The following is a 20,062-nucleotide window of genomic DNA, read 5'->3' on the forward strand; positions in this document are numbered from 1 at the left end:
TTAAATTTCGTGTCAACAAAATGTCAACAAGATAATGACAAGCAAAATGTTTTCCTCATTGCACACATAAAAATACAACTAAAGCAGAACTCACCAAGCAGGATTTAAATGCAGTATCTCTTTTGACTCAGACTCATTGCGTTGTTTATGCTGCCACCCAGCGACGGCAGTGGATAATTACATTATCGGAGGACAGTAATGGCGGCCACCATGGAGACAGCAGCTGGCACAAGCAATATGCTGCAATTTATGAAACTTATCGGACAACTTAAAGTAAGACCTTTCCCCAAACTATCACGGCTTTTATGTTGGTTTTGACACTGTACTTGTCCAACAAATTGGCTCAAACTTGATTCTCTGGATCCGGTGCTGGATGTGTTGAAGCTCAGTCTGTAGCTGGTGCTGGTTGGTGTTAAGTGTTACAGTAGGAAGTTTTCTTTTGCTCTAAACAAAGTGCAGCTCATCATTCTCTGCGCACACGCACACACACACTTTACAACTTGACAGCAAGTAAAAGCATCTGTTACTGCAGATTGGCCCTCTAGTGTGGCTGCTGTTGACTAAGGAATTAATTTACATATGAAACATATTATTTATTAAACAATATGGCTGTTTTACAAGGTCTCTGTGGGGTCAAAGAAATGCTGCCTGCACAACATATTTTATCATTAGCCTGGTTTATAGATGCAAATCTACATTTACATATTATTTACATATTTAATCTATATTGGGATTTATTAAGATATAGATTCTGTGTGGTGACACCAACAAATATTCATAATTTACTATACAGATCATCCCATTACAGAGGGAGTAAGATTCATTAACAACATTGATTTTCAATTTCACTTTTTCCCCAGTGACAGTTTTTTTTTCTTTTAATACATAAAAGAAACCAGAAAACAACAAAATGTTTCAATGATTGTGTGCAGTGAAGTCAGTGTGTACAAACTCAGTCTCACTGAGGTGGTGAAATAAGTCACGAGAAATACATTTTAGGACTGATTTTTCCACTCAGTCCTCTGTACCGACTGATGACTTTGTGTGCTGTGGGTGATGTTACTTGTAGAGGGTCCCACGGACCGGCTGGGTCTACAGGAATGTGAAGAAACCAGAGAGTGTATCAGACCACATGTACCGCATGGCCATGATGTCTCTGACCATCACTGACCCCACAGTGGACAAGGACAGGTGAGTCATTCACACAGCTGAGTATCAGTTGACGTACCTTTGACTGATGGAAAACACATTATCTAAACTGAAGATTAAAGTACTTAACATTTAAATATTACGTGACAGCTAACTACTTATACTTCTTAACATCTTAAAAAGGATGCAACACATTGGCCTGTCTGCACATCTGTCTCTCTCCAGGTGTATAAAGCTGGCTCTGGTTCACGACATGGCAGAGTGCATTGTGGGAGATATTGCGCCATCAGACAACGTCAGTAAAGCAGAGAAACACAGGCGAGAGGAGGCAAGAGACCAGCAGCACCTGCATTACATCTACACACAACAGAGTGTGATCAGGTCGCCTGATTTGTTGATTAATATCTCCTCGTGTCTCTTTTAGGAAGCGATGAGACATCTGTCAGGTCTTCTGCCAGTGGGGCTCAAACAGGAGATTTATGGACTGTGGGAGGTAATCAAACCAATCTGATAGTATGCTCAGCAGAACTAATTGTTTGTGTCTCTTAGTCATGTCCCTTACCATTATGTGTCTTATCTGCAGGAATATGAAACCCAGAGCAGTCCAGAGGCCCGGCTGGTCAAACAGTTTGACCTGCTGGAGATGATCCTACAGGCTCATGAATATGAAGAGTTGGAGGGAACGCCTGGAAGACTGCAGGAGTTCTTTGACTCCACCAATGGTAAGTCCTCCGGTCTGTTATCCTTGTGCTTTTGTGATCTCTCTTTCTCACACCTGTTTCTCCCTTCTTCACTGGACCTCATCTCTCTCATCGATTAAGGTCTTGGGAACAGCCTGTGTGCAGAGAAGATGATTGAGAGCTGTGCAGTAAACATCAGTAATACACACTTAACTTCATGTATTATTGATTCAGAGTAGAATGTGCAACTCTTTTTTTTTTTTTTTTTGTTAGCTACTTCCATGCCCTTTTAAATTGTCCCTTGGGGACAAATAAAGTGATTTGATTGAATGATTGAACTAAAGAATTCTCTTTTTAAAAAAGTATTAAAACAGTTATTTGATTGATAAAACAGTCGACAATCCATGGTTGTAAATAATTCAAAATGAGAAGCCTTTTGACCTGTGTTTACTGCATAGTGTGATTTAATGGGTTTTCATTTCATGGCCATTTTTGTTCGTAAAAGAAAACAGATTTTGAAGCAAGTTGACTTTACCTGCATTTTAAAAACATTTTAACATTTCTATTGGTTCTCAGGCCGTTTCCATCACCCAGATGTGCTCCGGCTTCTCAGCTCTTTAAATGATGAGAGAGGGAGTCACATGACTAACACCGATGGCACAAAGAATTCTGGGAACTCTCAGGCAGCCAGTGCAGTATCTGCACAGCCAGACACGACTTCACACACCTCCTGACTCTAACACACACTCACAAACACAAACACCTACTCAGTGGAGAGACAGAGACGCTGCACTGGGAGCACACATGCGTGTACGAGAATGCACAACTGCATCACATGACCACATCCATGAGTGGGTGTAGAAAACTGTATTTTGGGAATCGTGACTGTCATCTACAGTTTTCAGTTTTATCTCAGTGTGTCTGTCTCAGTTCAGCTGGAGATTGAGTACACTGTTGCGAAGTTCAAGTTCTGCTCTGGAAAGTAGAGCATCAGTATCTATAATACATTCTTACAGCTACTAATGCAAAAACTGCCAGATAATATACCAATGCAAAATGATTAAATGTTTCTGTAAATGGGCTGATGATGCCATAAAGCCTACATAGATTTCTAGATATTTCTCTGACATCATCACATAAGCTGTAAATTTACTGCTGATGTAGACAGAAATGACTATGTCAACATTTTCTTTACATTAGCAGGCTTTCTTGTACATTTCAATTCCATTTTCATGTTATTAAACATATTTTATCGGGCAGATATTACAGAAAAAGGGTTATCCATCGAAGCTACTGCACCATCAGACACGTACAAAGTAGTGTCAGTGCATTTTCCCTTGCAGTTTTATTTTACTGAAATACACATTTTTGGGAGTGGTGACATCAGAATACTCAGGAATTGCAGCATTGCTGAAAAAGAAAAATAAGTGGACAGATGTGAACGTTATTTAAAGTTTTTTTTAACCAACTGTTTTAATTGCTGCACGTTAATGCATTTATTACTGTGTGTTTGGTTATTTCAGTTTTTCAACAGGTTGAGTCACAGTTCTCAGTGTTAATGTAAAAATAGTCATCTGTGATATTAAGTTTGGTTTAAACGATCTTTAATGTCGAAACAACAGCCATAAAACAGTTATTTATGACGGTGTGTAATTAATTGTATGAATACAGCTGAATACACATTGTTACTGTATTTGAAAGTCACAGTTTATGTCTTTAGGGTGTTAGTTTTAGTAAAAGTTTTTGTAAAAAGGTCTTTAAACTGGTGCTGAATACAGTTTGATTTCAACCCAACATACTGTACAAATATAAAATATAAACTGATTAATTTTCCAGTGACAGAGCATGCATCACCTCAGTTATGAGGAAACAGGTCAGACCTTACAACATTTTCTTACACAAAATCCTTCAATACTTTCAGTGTCGACATGAATGTAATAAATACATTTCATGGGCAGACTGAATGAAACTTGAAATGATCCTGGGTATTTTCTCAGACCACAGCACAGAAAATAAAAGTCCATTTGAGAAACATGAACACTAAACTGATTATATATTGAAAACAGAATGTTACTCTGATGAAAAGTTATGCAGTGCCCAGAGAGACCAGATGCAAATATGTGGTAGGATATGATCCCCTACCCCCCACCCACATTTTGTGACACCAGACTTCTCATAGTGAAAGTAAGTATGAGTTCCACACTTTGTTTCAACTTTAAACTGGTTAGTTCTGCAAAATGAAGTTACAAATCAGATTTGAGCTTGTGGAGCCGCAGCAGTAACAGCATGTACTGGATTTCAGGGTCACATTATAGTTAAGGATTGTATCACAGCCTCAGTATGCAGCAGTTGTTATATATTGTGTATCAGTGATGCATTAGGCATTAGTTTTTCTCTCCTGTGAGTCAGCAGGTGCCACAGAAAAACCATCTGCTTCTAAGTTAACTGGACCAATTCAGGTTAAATTCTGCTCAAGGTTAAAAAGATCTTTTTCCACATTTTTCCACAGTAAATATCTCTAGTCTAGGCAGTCTCAGGGGAAAGATGTTTGCAGAGAACAGTGTGTACAAATGTGTTTTTTTCTATGTCCAGCATCAGATTTCATTGTCTGAAGAGATTCATCAGATTCTTTTTTCAACCATAATGAGTCACTGCACTGTATGGCACATACACAGTGCTTCCTATACATAGTTTGTCCTAAAGTGTGAATTTAAAAACTAAGTGCCATTAGTATGATCCAGCATTCAAACAGGCCCCAGTGAATGTATGTTACAGTCAACTGTTTATTTTTAGAGGGTTATGGCACTGGGTGCCCACAAAAAATCTCTTTAGATACTGTAAGTAAGACATTCACCAAGTTAAATCACCCAGTTGTACATAAAAATAAAGCCACATAATTCATTTTCATTTCATTAACGTGACCAGCAGCAGAACTGATGGATTAACCAATTTAAAGTGATTCCTTCTTTTTAGAGCTGCAAAAATTAGTTGATTGATCGATCGGTCCATCGAAATGAACTATTTTGATAAATAGATACACTGCAAGAGCAAGATGTCCTGTCTCAGTGTAAAATCATATTACTTTTTCACCCAGGAGGTTCTGTGTTAATCACATCAGCGTGGGTTTTAAAAAGTACTAAGTTGAAAATGTAACATAAAAAGTATTTTTTAAAATCAAACACATATTTCTAATAATAACCTAAAAATGTAGTTTGGTATTTTTTGCTATGAAAGTGATGAGTGGTGGAAATATTATGCATTGGAGCAGATCTGTCAAATGTGTTGAACATCTACCAAGTCCAGTAAGACTGTTTCCACTTATGTTGGATTTACATAGCAAAGGAATTAAATTAAAACCATCTTGTTTTGTGTCTGAGGGTTTCCAGCTGTGATTTGACAGCTGGCTTTTTCACAAGTGAGGACAGGGTAGCTACATGAGCCAAACTATGCAACGCTCAGCTTAAGTGACTAATACAAATACAGACCAGAAACACTGGGCTTTGGCTCACTCTGCCCCCTAGAGCTGACATGTAATCTGCTCTTCCTCCTTTCATATCATTTTTTTTAACAGAGGCTTTGCTGCTTTTCCCCCTTCAACCTTATCTGATCAATATTTGTAGTGTAACATGATTTGGAGGCAACAGGTGACATCTGTCTTTTTTGACAATATCCACCACATTGAGGTATGAAAAGGGCCCAAGTCAAAGCTTTTAGACTTGCAGGAAATTCCATCCATGTGTTAGGAGACTTAAAACCATACAGTATATGGGATAGTTTGCAAAAGCATCACAACACTTGCAATCAAATAAAAGTATTCTGTAACATTTCAGTCAGAGCTTTGGGTAGATATTTGACAAAGTGCTGTGATACAGCAGTGATAAGAGTTCCTGGTTTTAAGTCCTGTCCTCGTGGGTTTGGATGCAGCTCTTAACACGGCCTCTCAGAGGTGTCAGTCAAGTTAGTGGGCGTGTCCTGAGAGCTGGCGTTTGCTGCGGAGGAGAGGACTTCTTCAAAGCTGCCTCCGGTCCCTGTACCACCGACCTTTGTCTGATATGAGAATATGAATATGAATAATAATAAAAATAAATGCAGAAAAACCTCAGATGTGCTGTCATTGACAAACAACTCTTCTGTGTAGTTGTTACACCATCACTGTTGCTGTGCTGCAGAACAGACTCAAGGTGGCAGAATTTAACACCAAAATCAACGCAGACATCTGCAGGGTGTGTAGATGAGGACTTTTTTTTGGGGATGGATAACCTGAGCCTAAATGTAAACTTCTCAGCAGCAACACTGTCTCCAAGCAGGTGTACACTGAAGGCCTATAACATGTAGACAAGGGGTTGAAGTCTGCTGCTGCTAAGACTGCATCAGGATCAGTTTGAGTATAAATAGCCAGCAGGCTCACTGTGAGAGTCAGAGCGTAAACTAGCAATTACACACAGATTATAGTGTTCTCTGATACTAGATTTATTTCTAGGTGGTTGGGAGATATGGAATTGATGACACTCTATATGACATTTTTATGGCTTGGAGTAAGTTAAGACTTTTTAGCAGGTAACAGGCTGTGTTTGAAAACTTTGGTCTATCGTCAATTGATAATTCTAAATATTTCTCACATGCACAAACACACACACGGTTTACCTTGATAGTAGATACTGTATTCTCAACTTTTTCCTCAAAAGACTTGAAGCTGGGAGAGTTCCTGTGAGGATAAAAGAAAAACACCAGAACACCCGAATTACATTCTGAAATAATACTATGGGTGAAATCACTAATGTTTTAAAAATTACAGATAGTTTCTATATGACAGTATGTATTTTCTGTATTGACATACATATAAACTGAAGTGGAATAAGGTAGTGGAGGCAACTAAAAACTAGTGGTGTAAGAAGGTGTTGGTACCATGTGAAAACATCCAAGGTATTTCCCAGCTTTCACAGGTTTATCAGTGTCAGAATGGCACTGATAAACACAGCCATTAACTAAATAAATATCAATTAATGTATGTAAGCAATGCTATATTAAGTCAGCACTGATTTAGATAAAAGTTAAGCAAATTCTTGTGCAAAAGAAATTACAAAAAATGCCATAAAAAGACAGAAAAACACACATAATGACACACACTCACACACAAAAAGCAAGCAATCACAGACTGGTTACCTCATGGTGGGCATGCTCATAGAGTGTCTGATAGAGTAGCTGTCCCCAGAGAGCGTGGTGAGAGAGGAGTTAATGATTAGCACAGGCCACACACACACATGAAGCCAGAGTTGACCTGGCTCACAGAGTTAGCAAGAAAAAGCATTGTTTGTTTGTTTGTTTCCTTATTATATTGTGCACATGCAGAGTCAGTCCTGGGCTAAAGGTGAAATGTATATTAGCAGGGAACAAACTGGTTTTGCAGGTTAAACCGATTGTTCTACTGGTAGAGAAACAGAAAAGGTCACAGCTCCCACCTGGACACAGACAAAACCATATTTACATCTATGGTATGTCTTTATACTGAGGTTACATTAAGGCTGCAACTCACAATTGACTTCATTAATCTAAGCTCTTTAATCAGTCTCAGCCTCATTAGCTTAGCTTTAGCATTTTCCTGGAAGTGCAGGAAAGTTCATGACACTTTGTTCACATGATTCATTGAGACAATTTATTTTGGCTTGTTAGAGAAGAGACCATAATCAATTAGAGCCAAGCACCTGACTGAGTACTGCAGTCCAGCATGGCAGCAGCATTCACTCAACAGGAATCAGCTGACTGTCTGAGTCCATACTGTACCAACCAGTTAGACAATTACTGAGTTAAGACTCGCTGCCTGAGAGTGCTTCTTTAGGAACAACTAATGTGGCATGATAAGCTGTGTGACTCTTACCCTATAGAGTTGGACCTTGAGAAGCATGGAGGAAGATGGAAAACATTTTTAGATACTTTGACAGCTTTGCAGTCACATTCTTTCAAATTCACTTTGACAGAGTTTATGTTAATAATACAAACAGTTTCTCTGTGACTGGTATTAATATTGTTTTCAGCTTCCAGTCTAGGTAACCACAAGGAAGCAGTTGAATCTGTTAGGGGAAGTAAACTTCAAGCAAGTGAAAACCATGTGAATCTGTGGGGATCCAGAGTGAACTGAACTGTACTTTCTCTGTACACAGACATGGTAAGAAAATGCTCTACTGACGTTTAACACAAACCACACTCTTATTCACATTTGAAAAAAACCTGAAACTAATTCATGACTAGAGTGAATGATTACCAAACATCTTTTCACACACACACACCACACACACACACACACACACACTGCAAAAATGAGAATACAGAGTTAGTTGGTGCAAGAAAATCACACAGAATTAACGAAGGTGGCACAGACACATTGACCACATGGAGGAAAATCTGATCTTTAACACTACAACCAGTTTATGGTTGATTAAATGTGAAAAACAGAAACAGAATTGGATTTTTCAAGGATGAAAATCAGTTTTTAATTACATGCATGTTATATCAGATAGATAGCTCCTATCTTCTTGAATGTGGTGTTCACCTTTGCATATAATTTGGGATTTATATTTATTTGTGTATTAGGTGTATTTGTATAGTGAATTATTCAACTGATGCAACAGGTAAATGTAAATAAAAACAAAAATACTTGCCAGATAGTGGGATAGATACTGTAGATATATAAGCAAACTGCAGTGTGCTGTGTTGTTTGGGAATTAAACTTAAGAGAAAATCAGTTTGAAAATTGTTATATAGAAAGAAATGAGAAAAGTCCGTGCAAAAACACAAACATATCCACAGCAAAAATATTAAAGAAAAAATATTATAAAAAATATTTTAAAAAAAACAACAACAAAAAAAAACAAAACGTATGCACACACACACATAAACACACGACATACCTCCGCGGGAACAGTAACTCTAGACCAGCCATGCTAGAATACACCAAAGATAATGCATTGTTTCCTGTCTGTAATCCATATCCCAACAAACACAATAAACTGTTGGTTAAAGAATTACTACACACCACAAATTTTAAAATTTTAAAATAAAACTCTCTTTCTGCCACACAGTACACTGTATGTTGACATGTTGCTGTTTCTCCAGTTGTCTTTGTTCCCTGACCTATGAAAGCTTCTCTTGTGTTTTCCCCTGCACTTACTGGACACGCACTCTCTGCAACATGCCCGCCCTCACACAAGAGGTCACACAGACGCACGTTCTGCAGCTCTCTGTTGCTGTCATACACACAGATGCTCTTTTTATTCACACTTAACAATGCAGTCACATGCACACTCTTTCTCAGTACGCCTTATACACTCTGTTTTTCACTGTCAGGGTCTCAGACAGAGTCGCACAGAGCGTCAGAGAGCGGGAGACAGAAAGTGACTGAGGGAGGCAGACTTGGCTCCAGTCCCTTAGCTCCCACTGAAAGCAGCTTAATGTGGGCTTACATAATCTCCGCTTCCCCTGAAATCAGAACTCAGAGATGTGAACGGGAGAAAAGTAGAAGCTGATCAGTGGCGAATGGGTGGATTGGGTTAAACTGGCTTGGTTCTTGTAGATCTGTTGATAATTAACCTTTTCTAATGAGCTCATGCACAGCCAGGGCTGCAAGAGACACACATGCAACACGGTGAAGTGATGCTCGAAAGAGAAAGGGACTCAAGCCACAAGGTTCACAGAGGGTGATGCAGAGATTCAAAAGGGATTTCTAATACATGAGTGAAGGAGAAAAAGGTCTTGACTTAAAGTATTTGGTGTGTTCAGTCCATTGGGCTGGAGCTTGCTTTACACATCTGTAATGAGATGAGTGATATTCTGTACCTCATGTCTCCAAACTTCCTGGAGATGGCAGTGCCGAGGGTGTTGAAGGCTGCTGAGGTTCTCTGTCCTGCTGTGGACAGCGTCTCCGATGTCTTCTTGTAGCTGACACACACACATACACACACACACACACACACACCAGAGACGGTGCATAAAAAAAATAAAAATTAAAAATAACACATAAATATGAGGTGGTTTCATGTTTTCAAGTCTCCTCTTTTAAATGTTGGTGATGTGGTGACCCTCTTGTTTACATCTGGATCATAAACTGGAGCTTCAACCAATCACTCGTCCATGTCTCTCTAGCATCTTACTCCTCCTGTGGTCACACTGGTTCATTATAGATGAGAATGGAGGCCATGTGTGTAAAGTGATCTTCAGGCTCAAGTGTAACTGGATAAGAAGGGAGGCCTGTAGAGACTATCCTCTTGCTCCTCTCTCGTCTCTATGTGTCTGGATAAGAGCTCAGCACTGACCATCTAGTCAGGATATTAGATTATTTCTTTGCACAATAAAAGACAAAAACATGGTTACTCTTCAATCAAGTCAATCATGAAGTAAACCTCTTTTAAAGTTTCATTTTTTATGGTGGCTGTCTTTCACAAATGAGTACATTTCTTTTGAATAAATCATTAAAATGTGAAGCTGTTTACTTAATTGTTTGGTTTGCAAATGGAGACTCTGGTAACTTTGAAGTGTTTTCCTACTAAAGGGACCTGAAGAGGTCATGTGAAGCTAATTGCGCCGTGAGGTCAACAACAGCCTTTAGCATTGTTTGATGTGTTTTTAATCAGTTTTATGATGTCTGTTACAGTCGGCACAACAACGATAACAAATCACACTCATGCCGTTCTGCTAGGAGCAGAGGATTATGTCTTTTTAATTGGGTTTTCTGATATCTGTTTCCAAAAGACACTCAGTTTTTTTTTTTTTGTTGTTGTTGTTGTTGTGTTGGCTGTCGGAAAAAGAACTACCTGCTCTTTATATGTGGGTTTACTTTCTTTGTGTGTGTGTCCTGGAAAGGGCGTCATTGTTGACAGCAAACAGAAAACCCATTTTGCCACGTGCTGCTTCTGCTTTTAGCACCGCTGCCACACAAATGGACACACACATTCTCCTCTCCACTTAAACCTGCAAACACAAACTTCAAGTCTTTGTCTTGAAGTTGTATCGTACAGACTCTCTCTGTCTCTCTCTCTCTCTCTCTGTGTTGCATACATACACACATTAACTTACGCTGTGGAGCTCTGCATGTCATGCCAGCCTCTGCTGAAGTTGTTTCTCAGCTCGCTCAGAGGAGTGATGCCCAGTTTCTGTTTGAGCTCCGCGTGTTGCTTCTCTTTGGACGAAAGAACCTGCCTCAATGTACTGATCTCCTCTTCAAGCTGGATACACACAGAAACACAAAGGGCTACTTAACAGGCACTTGTCCGTTTACTGTCTTTGTAAATTTTGTGTGTGTGTTTATACTTTAGCCAATTCCTGCTGAATCTCCTCTCTCTCCTCTTCTGTCATGATGGGGTTGCTCAAGTTGACCTCTGACACCAAATCCTCATCAGCCTCTCTCAGTGGCTGAGAGTCCAGAAAACCTGTGCGCACACATGGTGAAATGTTCATTTAAAAAAAATGTGAAAGAGTGAAGGAGACACACATACAGTATATATAGAAAAAAGAAAGGAAGAAATGGAATTAAAATAATAAAGAAAATGTAAAGATTTAAATAAAATGATTTGGTCTCTCTGGAGAAATGGTACAGACTGGATATTCACAGGAAGAGTTTCACACTCAAGTCAAACTTCTTTCTTCTTGTGTTGCACTTTTCCTGTATTTCTTCTGTGTGTGTGTGTGTCTTTTCTTTTGTCTGCTTTATTTTGTCAGTGTTTCTGCTTCCACGTTTGACTGTGTCTCTGTCTGACACTTATGTAATCTGTGGCTGCAGCCTGTAGAGCCCTAATCTGGATTAACTGATGTGGATTATCTTGCTTTAACTCTACTGACTGACACTACAGACTGCCACACACACACACACACACACACACACACACACACACACACACACACACACACACACACACACAAATAAAAAAGATGCTTTCAGATGTCAGATGGCAGGCTGAATTTCATTTCTGAAATAACTGATTTTAGGAAGACAGGGAATTTGAAGTCGTGAACCAAAATGAAAGACCTTATGTATAACTCGGGTTTGTTTACGCATGGAGCACGAGTGTGTGAATCAAATCTAATTCATCCAAACAAGATATAAGACATAAAATAAACTTTGTGGGCAGCAGCAGAAATTCTGCAAGACAGTTTTAAGAGGAAAACACTTTAAAAGCTTTGGAAACAGCCTTTAGAAGAAATAGTCTGTTTGTGCCTCCTACAGAAACGCCTCATTATAGGACTCCCACATTGTACTTATACCTCTGGAGACAAGGCTGTGTCTCATACACACAATTAGACTGCCACACCCACAAACACCAGCACACACTCTTTAGATGATGATCCTATACTGAACCACTACTTCGGGGGGGAATCATGTGTCCCTTCGAATGAAAGTGAAATGTCTTCAGAGCAATGAAGCTGGTACACACTGTCAGCTGACTGGCCTCAGCTGACTGACTCTTAAACAGTATACGCTGCAGCAGAAAGACACTGAACCACTGTCATATATTGTCATAAAGATTCATAGAATATACACATAAAGACACAGGCACTGAGACAGAGAGATACTGACTGCAGAAAGATACAGCAAAAAAAAACAGAAGTGAACACAAACAACCAGCAGTGAGAAAATGCTGAAAATAAAACAACAAGAGGTTTACAAATTGAGACTGCTGTTGTCTCATTAGCTTTATGTTGTTGCAGGATGTCCCACAGGATATCTGTGAAAGGCAAATCAGGGCAGCTAGGTACCAAACAGCACCAGATGACTGTGTACACACAACCCGAGAAATGCAAATGCATAACGTCAGTGTATTTGTGGTGGACCTGTAAAAGTTTTGCATGTGAACTGTATCTCAACGAAACAATATATTGACAGAATGGAAATGAACTATTACTATACCTGCTGTGAGGTGTCCTCTCTCTTGATGTGGCCGCATTATAAGACAGGACAGAGTAAGGTTAGTAAAGACTGACTGTAGTAGTGATTTCTACACACTTCTGTTGATTAAAAAAAAAAAAAAGTTACTGCTTCAAAATCTAAGGTTTAATTGGGCTCAGCAGCACCACATGCAGCAAAGACACAGTTCACATAAGTGCAGCTTACAGCACTAAACTCAAGCACAGCATGCACCAGTGCAAGTCAGACCTTTCTATAGTAGGGAGCTATTTCTGCCTACATTACTCAGCAGCAGGACAATCAGATTTTTTAAACCCCTGTGGCTCAGATGGAGGCTTTTCATGTCTAAGTGCACTCAGAAAAGTATTTGTCCCTGTAACAGCCATGAGAAAATCTCTTAGAAATACCAGGAGGACCACTGATTGTCAAATGACTGCTACCAGTGTAAATTCAGTTTTACCTGGAAGAAGGCAATAATAACAATTATTTTATCATTAATTAACACATGCAAAATGCACACAAGAGAGGGATGCAACATCCACACCACATCAATTACCATCTCCACTTAGTATATTCTTTTGTTAAGTAATGCATTAGTTGATAATATTAGGTTTTTTCCAAACTGCTAAAGATCTTATTATTTTAATGAGTAGCCATATTGGAGTTAAGCTTTTTAGCATGGTGGTTTTCTGTACAAGTATTTCTAATGTTGCGACTGGTTTTGTTTTTGGTAACGTGAGTTGGTTTCTTTTTAGTTAACGCTGGTTTCATTTTAGCTGGCACAGTGATTGCTAAACTTTAAGGCAAACAGTAACAAGTAGCGTGCACATGACATGAAGACATTTTTCCCAGACACAATTCAGGACAGGGTCTGTTTGTGTTATGGGAGTTTCTGTTGGGTGTCAGAAAGATCTATGTAAGAACAGTTTGTGAGAGTCGCATGTTACGGCCATCATGGAAACAGAAGGCACACTGTGTACAGTGAAAAATCTGATGATATGTTTTGAAACATCGTCTCTGTCATTTGTGCCATGATACACTGTTGTAGCGTTGCCGATTCTCTGGTATGAGAGGAATTCTGAAACTTGTAAGTTAATGCTCTAAGTCATGGTTCACTGTGTAAAACTGATTAGATCAACTTTCAAAACTGGTCTGAAGGTGAGCTTGTGTCCTGAGAAATCTTGCTCTGACAGTGTCACTTTCTACACCACAGCTACATCTAACAGCTTTCTACTGAACTGTGGGGACAGGGTCAACTTTGCCAAAAGTTAAGCAATGATTCTTTTTTTTATTAAGCTTTTGTTCCTTTTCACAAGCATATTTATTATTATTCATGAAACTTGCCGTCTACATTGCTTGAAAACCTGCTCAGGCATTTCACCTGTGTACACTTTTTGTAGTAGCGAATCATGTTCTAGGACTATAAGGGTCAACACTACAGTTGAAGGAAACATTTCACTTTGGTTGAACATTTGACATACATCCACAGAGATGAACTGATGGAACACTGATGTTAGCTGACCCACAACCTGTAACCGTCACACATCACAACAACAATTTCATTTTTTTTCCCTTCAGGGTTCAACAATAATTACTGGACCTTAACACATCTTCCCATGATAGTGTTTTTTCTGATGTGGTGTTTTCAGTTTCACAGCCTGCTATCACAGATTAGAACTGGTCTAGTATATATGCGAAAAGGCCTGTGACAATCATTTCCAGTAGACGTGGACAACATACTGTTTGCTAGAATGTGTAATTTCATAATTTTTAATTGGTGATTAGGTGAGGACTATTCTCCAGACCTGACCTGCCAAGATTGAAATACTAAATCCTTTTTTATTCATTTATTGGTTGGCCTTAAGTAGTCCAGTTAAAAACATAATACCCAGATCTGTCTATAATATACCTGTGATGTGTTTGTTGGTTCTTAAATTGTAGCATTTAATTCCTCCAGGTTGCTATGGCTTGACTTTTGTCTTCTTAGTGGCAGTTCCTGTCCTAATGTGGCTACAGGTTCCCACAGAGGTAAAGTAAGTGTTCAACAAGTAAATGTTCAACCAAAGTGAAAGACTGTCTACTCTACAGGCTCTAATCTATGTCCCTTTTCACCTGTGCTGTCCATTTGCATATCCCAGGTGGTGGACATGACCCAATTGTCAGAGTGGGACACTGATGTGTGACCCCACTGATCCTCCCCTGGTGGTGATGTTTTAGCCCATTCTGTCAAGTGTTCCCCATTTTGGATCCCAGGAGCCAAGTCTTCACCATATGAGTTCTGCTTAACCGACTCCTCACCGGATGGGTAAAACATACCCTGATTCAAACCTGAGCAAAGTAACAGTTGAATACATTTAACAGAAAGTGCTTCATTCATCTTATTTCACAAGCAATGAATGCTCATGTATTTATATTTTATCTTAATTGACAAAAAAAATGCACAGTCTGATTTTAAAAAGTGACACGCAGCATACAGGAAGTTTCTGTTAACAGAACAGAGTGCAACATGGTTAGTGAGTTTAAAAAGAGAGAAGTCTCCAATCCTGGAAAAAGTAATGAATGAACAATTTTGAACTGAGAAAAATCCTCTCAACCTCCACAAATCAATTAATAATTTTTGCTCCAATGACGTGTCCATCATTCATTACATACCATTCGTCTAAAACAGAGCAAGCCTGTCCATATTTATATATATAATACATCTGATAACTAGCTAATTGATTTATTCACTTAAACCTGCACTAAGTGATTTTTTTGGTCACTTGAGCAGTAAACAAGCTGTGAACATGACACCAACACACTGCATTACCACATTACAAAGTTTATGTAGCAAACATGTTGGCAAATTGTTGCCAACTTACACACACAAAGCAACATCCAAAAAATTTAAGTCCAATACTCACTCTTCTGTACAATCACCTCTGGGCTGATCTTCAAATGGTTTAATATGTGCTGTTCATTAGCTAGTTGCTAACTCATCTATTGACCTGGGGGTGATAAATAAATCTGGTGCTGGGCAGGTAATGTACTGCAGGTTTTCACTGATGACAGCTGCGAGTGGAAACTTTCATGAGAGCCGTATGAGTGAGTTGAGACAATAAGCTGGAAGATGGTAAAACGATGAGTTGAGCTAAGGAGACCGGCCTTGTAGGGTGATCATTTTCTGTGGGTTGGTGACTACAAGTGACGACTGCCACCTTAAACAAAGTAATTAGTGTACTGTCCATCCATCCATTATCTATATTGCTTATCTGTAAGGGTCACGGGGGGCTGGGGCCAATCTGAGCTGACATTGGGCGAGAGGTGGGGTTATTAGTGTATTGTTAAACATATAAATATTCTACATGTAAATTCATACTTGAAATACATAAACAGAGAAATTATGAGTCACTCAGTGGTGTCAAATATCAAATACCCTGATATGTTGTCAGAGAGTACAGTTCCTGTTCTATTTTAAATGTGATATGATCCCTGCAGTGCTGTCCTCTGTGTTGTCAGTTTACCCACTCAGACCACACTCACTCACTCTCCTCACTATTAGATGTTAAATCAACACTCAATCACATGAGGTAGAAAGGTGCTGCTCCACTGGTTCATATGAATAAAAACCTGTGTCGCACCTCAGTGACGTCACTTCAGGTGAAGCTGATGTCAAAGAAAACCACGACCTGTAACGCGGTCAGTGTGCAGCAGTGGTTTTCAGCTTCGTGTGATTCAGCGTGGATTTATGTTTTCATCACTGGAGAGTTGAGTCTTACCCTGCTCTTCCTCGTGTGTGGCTGAGTTAACCCATTCCTCTCCGGGACCCATGCTGCCCCAGTCCACCACTGCTTCACTCAGAACACTAGAGTACAGCTCTGCAGCAGTGCAAGGCAGCAGGGCGAGAGGAGACAAGAAAACTGGTTACATACACACAAACACAGGGATTTGGTGTTTCTCAAGTGTCCCATCCCAGCCCTGCCAGCAAAAGGGCAATAGTTAGGTCTATATTGTTACAAGCGTTGGCACAGGCAGCTTATCTGAGTCCGCATTTGCACAGGAACAGGATATGACTTTGGACCCTTTGTGTCGCAGATTTTAAACTTCTCTGACCTCTTCAAACAGGAAATATTAAATTCTTGCGATCTAACAAGCATGCCAATGAAAAAAAAAAACAGTTCCACTCAGAGTTAACAATGAGATCTTTTGTACCTTTAAAACAATTAAGCAAGAATATCCAAGGTTATTGAGCAATCTGAATTCTTGAGCTGCTGAAGAAATGTCATTACACCACACTGCAGCACTACAGGAGGAAGCAGGCCAGCGTATGGTCAGTGTTGTTTCCAATAACAGTCATTTCCTCTCACACTTTATCTTGTCGGTAAAACTGGACTGATTCCAGTGTAGAACATAAGCACCAAAACACTTCTGATGATGACGCATCATTTAAACTGATCTAAGCAGGTGATGAGTGGCTTTGAAAGCCTTTTCCTCATGTGATGAACACAGATAAAGTAGCTCTCATGGGCCACTCTGGTGTATTTCAAAGGCTGCCTGGTTTGCTGTTTAATCAATGGAGAAATATTTAACAAATACATTTTAATACTCCCCATTTTTACTCTCTTTGTCTGTGTTTCTCCCCCCGTCTTCTTTTCTAGGGTGGAATACCTTTGGTCACAAGATTCCCATTTGGCCCAGTGGTCATGTGGCGATGCTAAATCAGAGGGCTGGGGATGGTCATATGGCCGCAAAATCAATTGAAGCTAAACTGGAGGCAGAGCTGCCTGCAGTATAGCCCAACAGCAACAATACTGTACATACTGTATATAAACCTTTAAAGTCCAAGATTAAACTTTACATTATTACATAGGAAAGTTAAAAGGGCTAAATTCCAAGGCCTTAGCTTTTAATTCTTCCCTTATAACACAAAATAGATGGACTGTAATGCTTTGGAAAGTTCTCCCATAACAAATGAATGTCACCCTGAAGTTTTCGCGGACAATAAGAATCTTTTTGAATGTCTGGCCTGAAGGTCTCACTGCCCCTCCCCCTCCTGCTCTGTTAGGTATAACAGGTACCCATTCAGACCTGGAATGCAAAGGAAAGCAATTAACTACCTGTACGGCCAAACATCTACCCCACTGACCACACAGATGTAGAGCTACTGCCCTACACTGCTTCACTCAAATAATCAGCAAATAGTCATTCTCAAAAAAACAAAACAAAACAGCAATATGCCTGAATTCCTTTACAGAACAATTTACTGATTCTGAACATCAGCATATCTTAAGTTGAGTTCATTGTCAGTCAAAAGACAACACAAATTCTATACAGGACAGCTGTAATTAAAGCAATTCCACATAATGTAACAAAATAAGACAAACTGACATTAATATTTGGTATTCTCATTCCTATAAAGACCATTAATCATTACAGCAGTGATTTATTTAGTGAGGATGCATTTGTTGTTTGAATACAAAAAACTGCCAAATATTGGACTAAAACTTCCACCAGTACCTACTAGACTACTTTTGAATGACTCACAGGAAGTGATGAAGCTGGAGACCATGTGTGGATAACAGGGTGATTTAATCGATTTCAGAGTGGTGGAAAATTTGTGCAAAATCTGGCTGAACTTCTGCAAATACCAGAAATACCTGAAAACGCATGCATTACAACCACCAGATAGCCTCTGAGCCAGGAAACAGTATCCAACCACTGGACCTAGTTTGGTCTGGAGTTTCCATGATGATTTGAATAAACAGTAACACAAGCCTACTACTGCACACTGGCCCACTGTGTATATGTTGACACTTCAAGTCTGTTTATTCGCTTCTTAACCAGTTTACACAGTTGTTCTATGTGAGAGATGCTGCGATAAACTATACTACAAGTCATCACGCCAAAGCTGCATCAGAAGTCAATACAGATTTTCTTCTTCGTCTCCAGTATTTTAAGATTTGTACAATTTTCTTTCCACTCATCCAACCTCTATACAGTGACGTGTGCAGCCTACTCTCAACTTCAGCTCATTATCAGATCAACGGCAAACAAACAAGCACAGCAATGGCCTCAAACAGCGTCTGTCTGAGGGAGAAAAAGTTGTTTTCTTTCACATTAGCCGACGCTGACTCACCTTGTTGTCTGGTTTCCATCAGCGACGGCCAGGTGAACTCCACGAATAACCTTGCGAGACAGACCAGGCAGAGCAGCACGCGCACAGCACCGGTCGTAGGGTCAGTGCGTATGCACTCGGGTTTCTTCGGATGTCACGCGCTGGCTTAGCTCTCAGGCGGAGCTTGGAGCACGAGCCAATGGGCTTGCGCCGTTGTAATTTACTCAATTAATCTGCCGGACGTACTTCCTTACTTGGAGAAATAGCATGTTTCTATTACTCCAAACACGTTGTTTTTGTCAGTGGTGGAGGAAGTATTCACATCCTTTAGTGCCTAGGTAAAAGTAGCAAAACTTCAACATATATACATTATACATTCACAAGTCAAATTTAAAATCCTGAATCCAAAAGCTTACTGAGATAAAAGTCCAAAAGTATTATCATCAAAATATACTTTAAGTATCAAAAATAAAATTAAGTTTAACCTTTATGTGGCAAAGTCCTCTTAGAAATGTAGTAGGGCTGATGTATAAAGTTGCATAAAATAGAAACACTCATATACAACAGAAGTACCTAAAAAATACACTTACTAATATTAAGTACAGTAAGTGGGTAAAGCTGATTCTACTATGACTGTGTATAAAATGTCTCCTTTAAAACAAAATGTGTTTCCTTGTATTGTTGTAAACAGTCCTGAACATGAACCACTCCAACTTATAACAACAATACTACTACTACTACTAATAATAATAATAATGCAATAAATTTGCAAAATAAAATGCAATAAAATGCTACATAAATTTAACGAATAGAGTTGTTTTAATTTCTAATTTGTTATTCAGTAAATAATAAATAATCCTCCATTTAATCTTAATTAATGTGGTGATATTTGTTACATCTATACTTGTAATACATTCTATTTGCATTGTTCAATTTAAAACTGGAGGTTATGGGGATTGGGCTCCTGTGGTACTCTTATGACCCCTGCTGACATAAAACTGTAGTCACAGCTGTGGTTGCAGATAAAGTTTGATGCTGCGGTTTCAGACAGAGACAAGGACCAACAGACATTCACCCAGAATATCACACACACCCTCTGCCTCCAAAAGTATGACAGATCAGAGAGAGAGAGAGAGAGAGAGAGAGAGAGAGAGAGAGAGAGAGAGAAACTGCCTGCAAAAAGGTAGAAGTCGAACCATGACGTTTTGGCATTTGACCCAGTTGAATTTATTCTCCATCAGATCCTCA

General features: G+C 39.3%; 2 protein-coding genes across 10 annotated transcripts; one reads left to right on the top strand and one right to left on the bottom strand.

The window, feature by feature from the left end:
- Positions 1–161: 161 nt before the first annotated feature.
- hddc2 (HD domain containing 2) lies at positions 162–3,592 on the top strand. Of its 2 annotated transcripts, none has more exons than XM_018696098.2 (6): positions 162–273; positions 1,070–1,191; positions 1,375–1,477; positions 1,574–1,642; positions 1,733–1,871; positions 2,406–3,592. In XM_018696098.2, exons 1-6 carry the CDS (start codon positions 199–201, stop codon positions 2,561–2,563), a joined length of 666 nt encoding a protein of 221 aa, XP_018551614.1. In that variant the 5' UTR covers positions 162–198; the 3' UTR covers positions 2,564–3,592. The 2 variants fall into 2 exon arrangements, with proteins under 2 accessions (XP_018551614.1, XP_018551615.1); XM_018696099.2 differs by lacking the exon at positions 2,406–3,592 and adding an exon at positions 1,971–2,360.
- On the bottom strand, positions 3,417–18,991 carry tpd52l1 (tpd52 like 1). 8 transcript variants are annotated; one of them, XM_051071940.1, is made up of 9 exons: positions 18,836–18,964; positions 16,479–16,577; positions 12,724–12,744; positions 11,130–11,248; positions 10,896–11,044; positions 9,660–9,761; positions 7,705–7,719; positions 6,474–6,534; positions 3,417–5,876 (listed from the first exon to the last, which is right to left on the bottom strand). In XM_051071940.1, exons 1-9 carry the CDS (start codon positions 18,852–18,854, stop codon positions 5,757–5,759), a joined length of 705 nt encoding a protein of 234 aa, XP_050927897.1. In that variant the 5' UTR covers positions 18,855–18,964; the 3' UTR covers positions 3,417–5,756. The 8 variants fall into 8 exon arrangements, with proteins under 8 accessions (XP_050927897.1, XP_050927894.1, XP_050927898.1 ...); XM_051071937.1 differs by lacking the exon at positions 16,479–16,577 and adding an exon at positions 14,833–15,048 and having other exon boundaries at positions 18,836–18,960; XM_051071941.1 differs by lacking the exon at positions 12,724–12,744.
- Positions 18,992–20,062: the final 1,071 nt, after the last annotated feature.

This window comes from Lates calcarifer, linkage group LG7_1, assembly GCF_001640805.2.
Source record: "Lates calcarifer isolate ASB-BC8 linkage group LG7_1, TLL_Latcal_v3, whole genome shotgun sequence".
Taxonomy (NCBI): domain Eukaryota; kingdom Metazoa; phylum Chordata; class Actinopteri; family Centropomidae; genus Lates; species Lates calcarifer.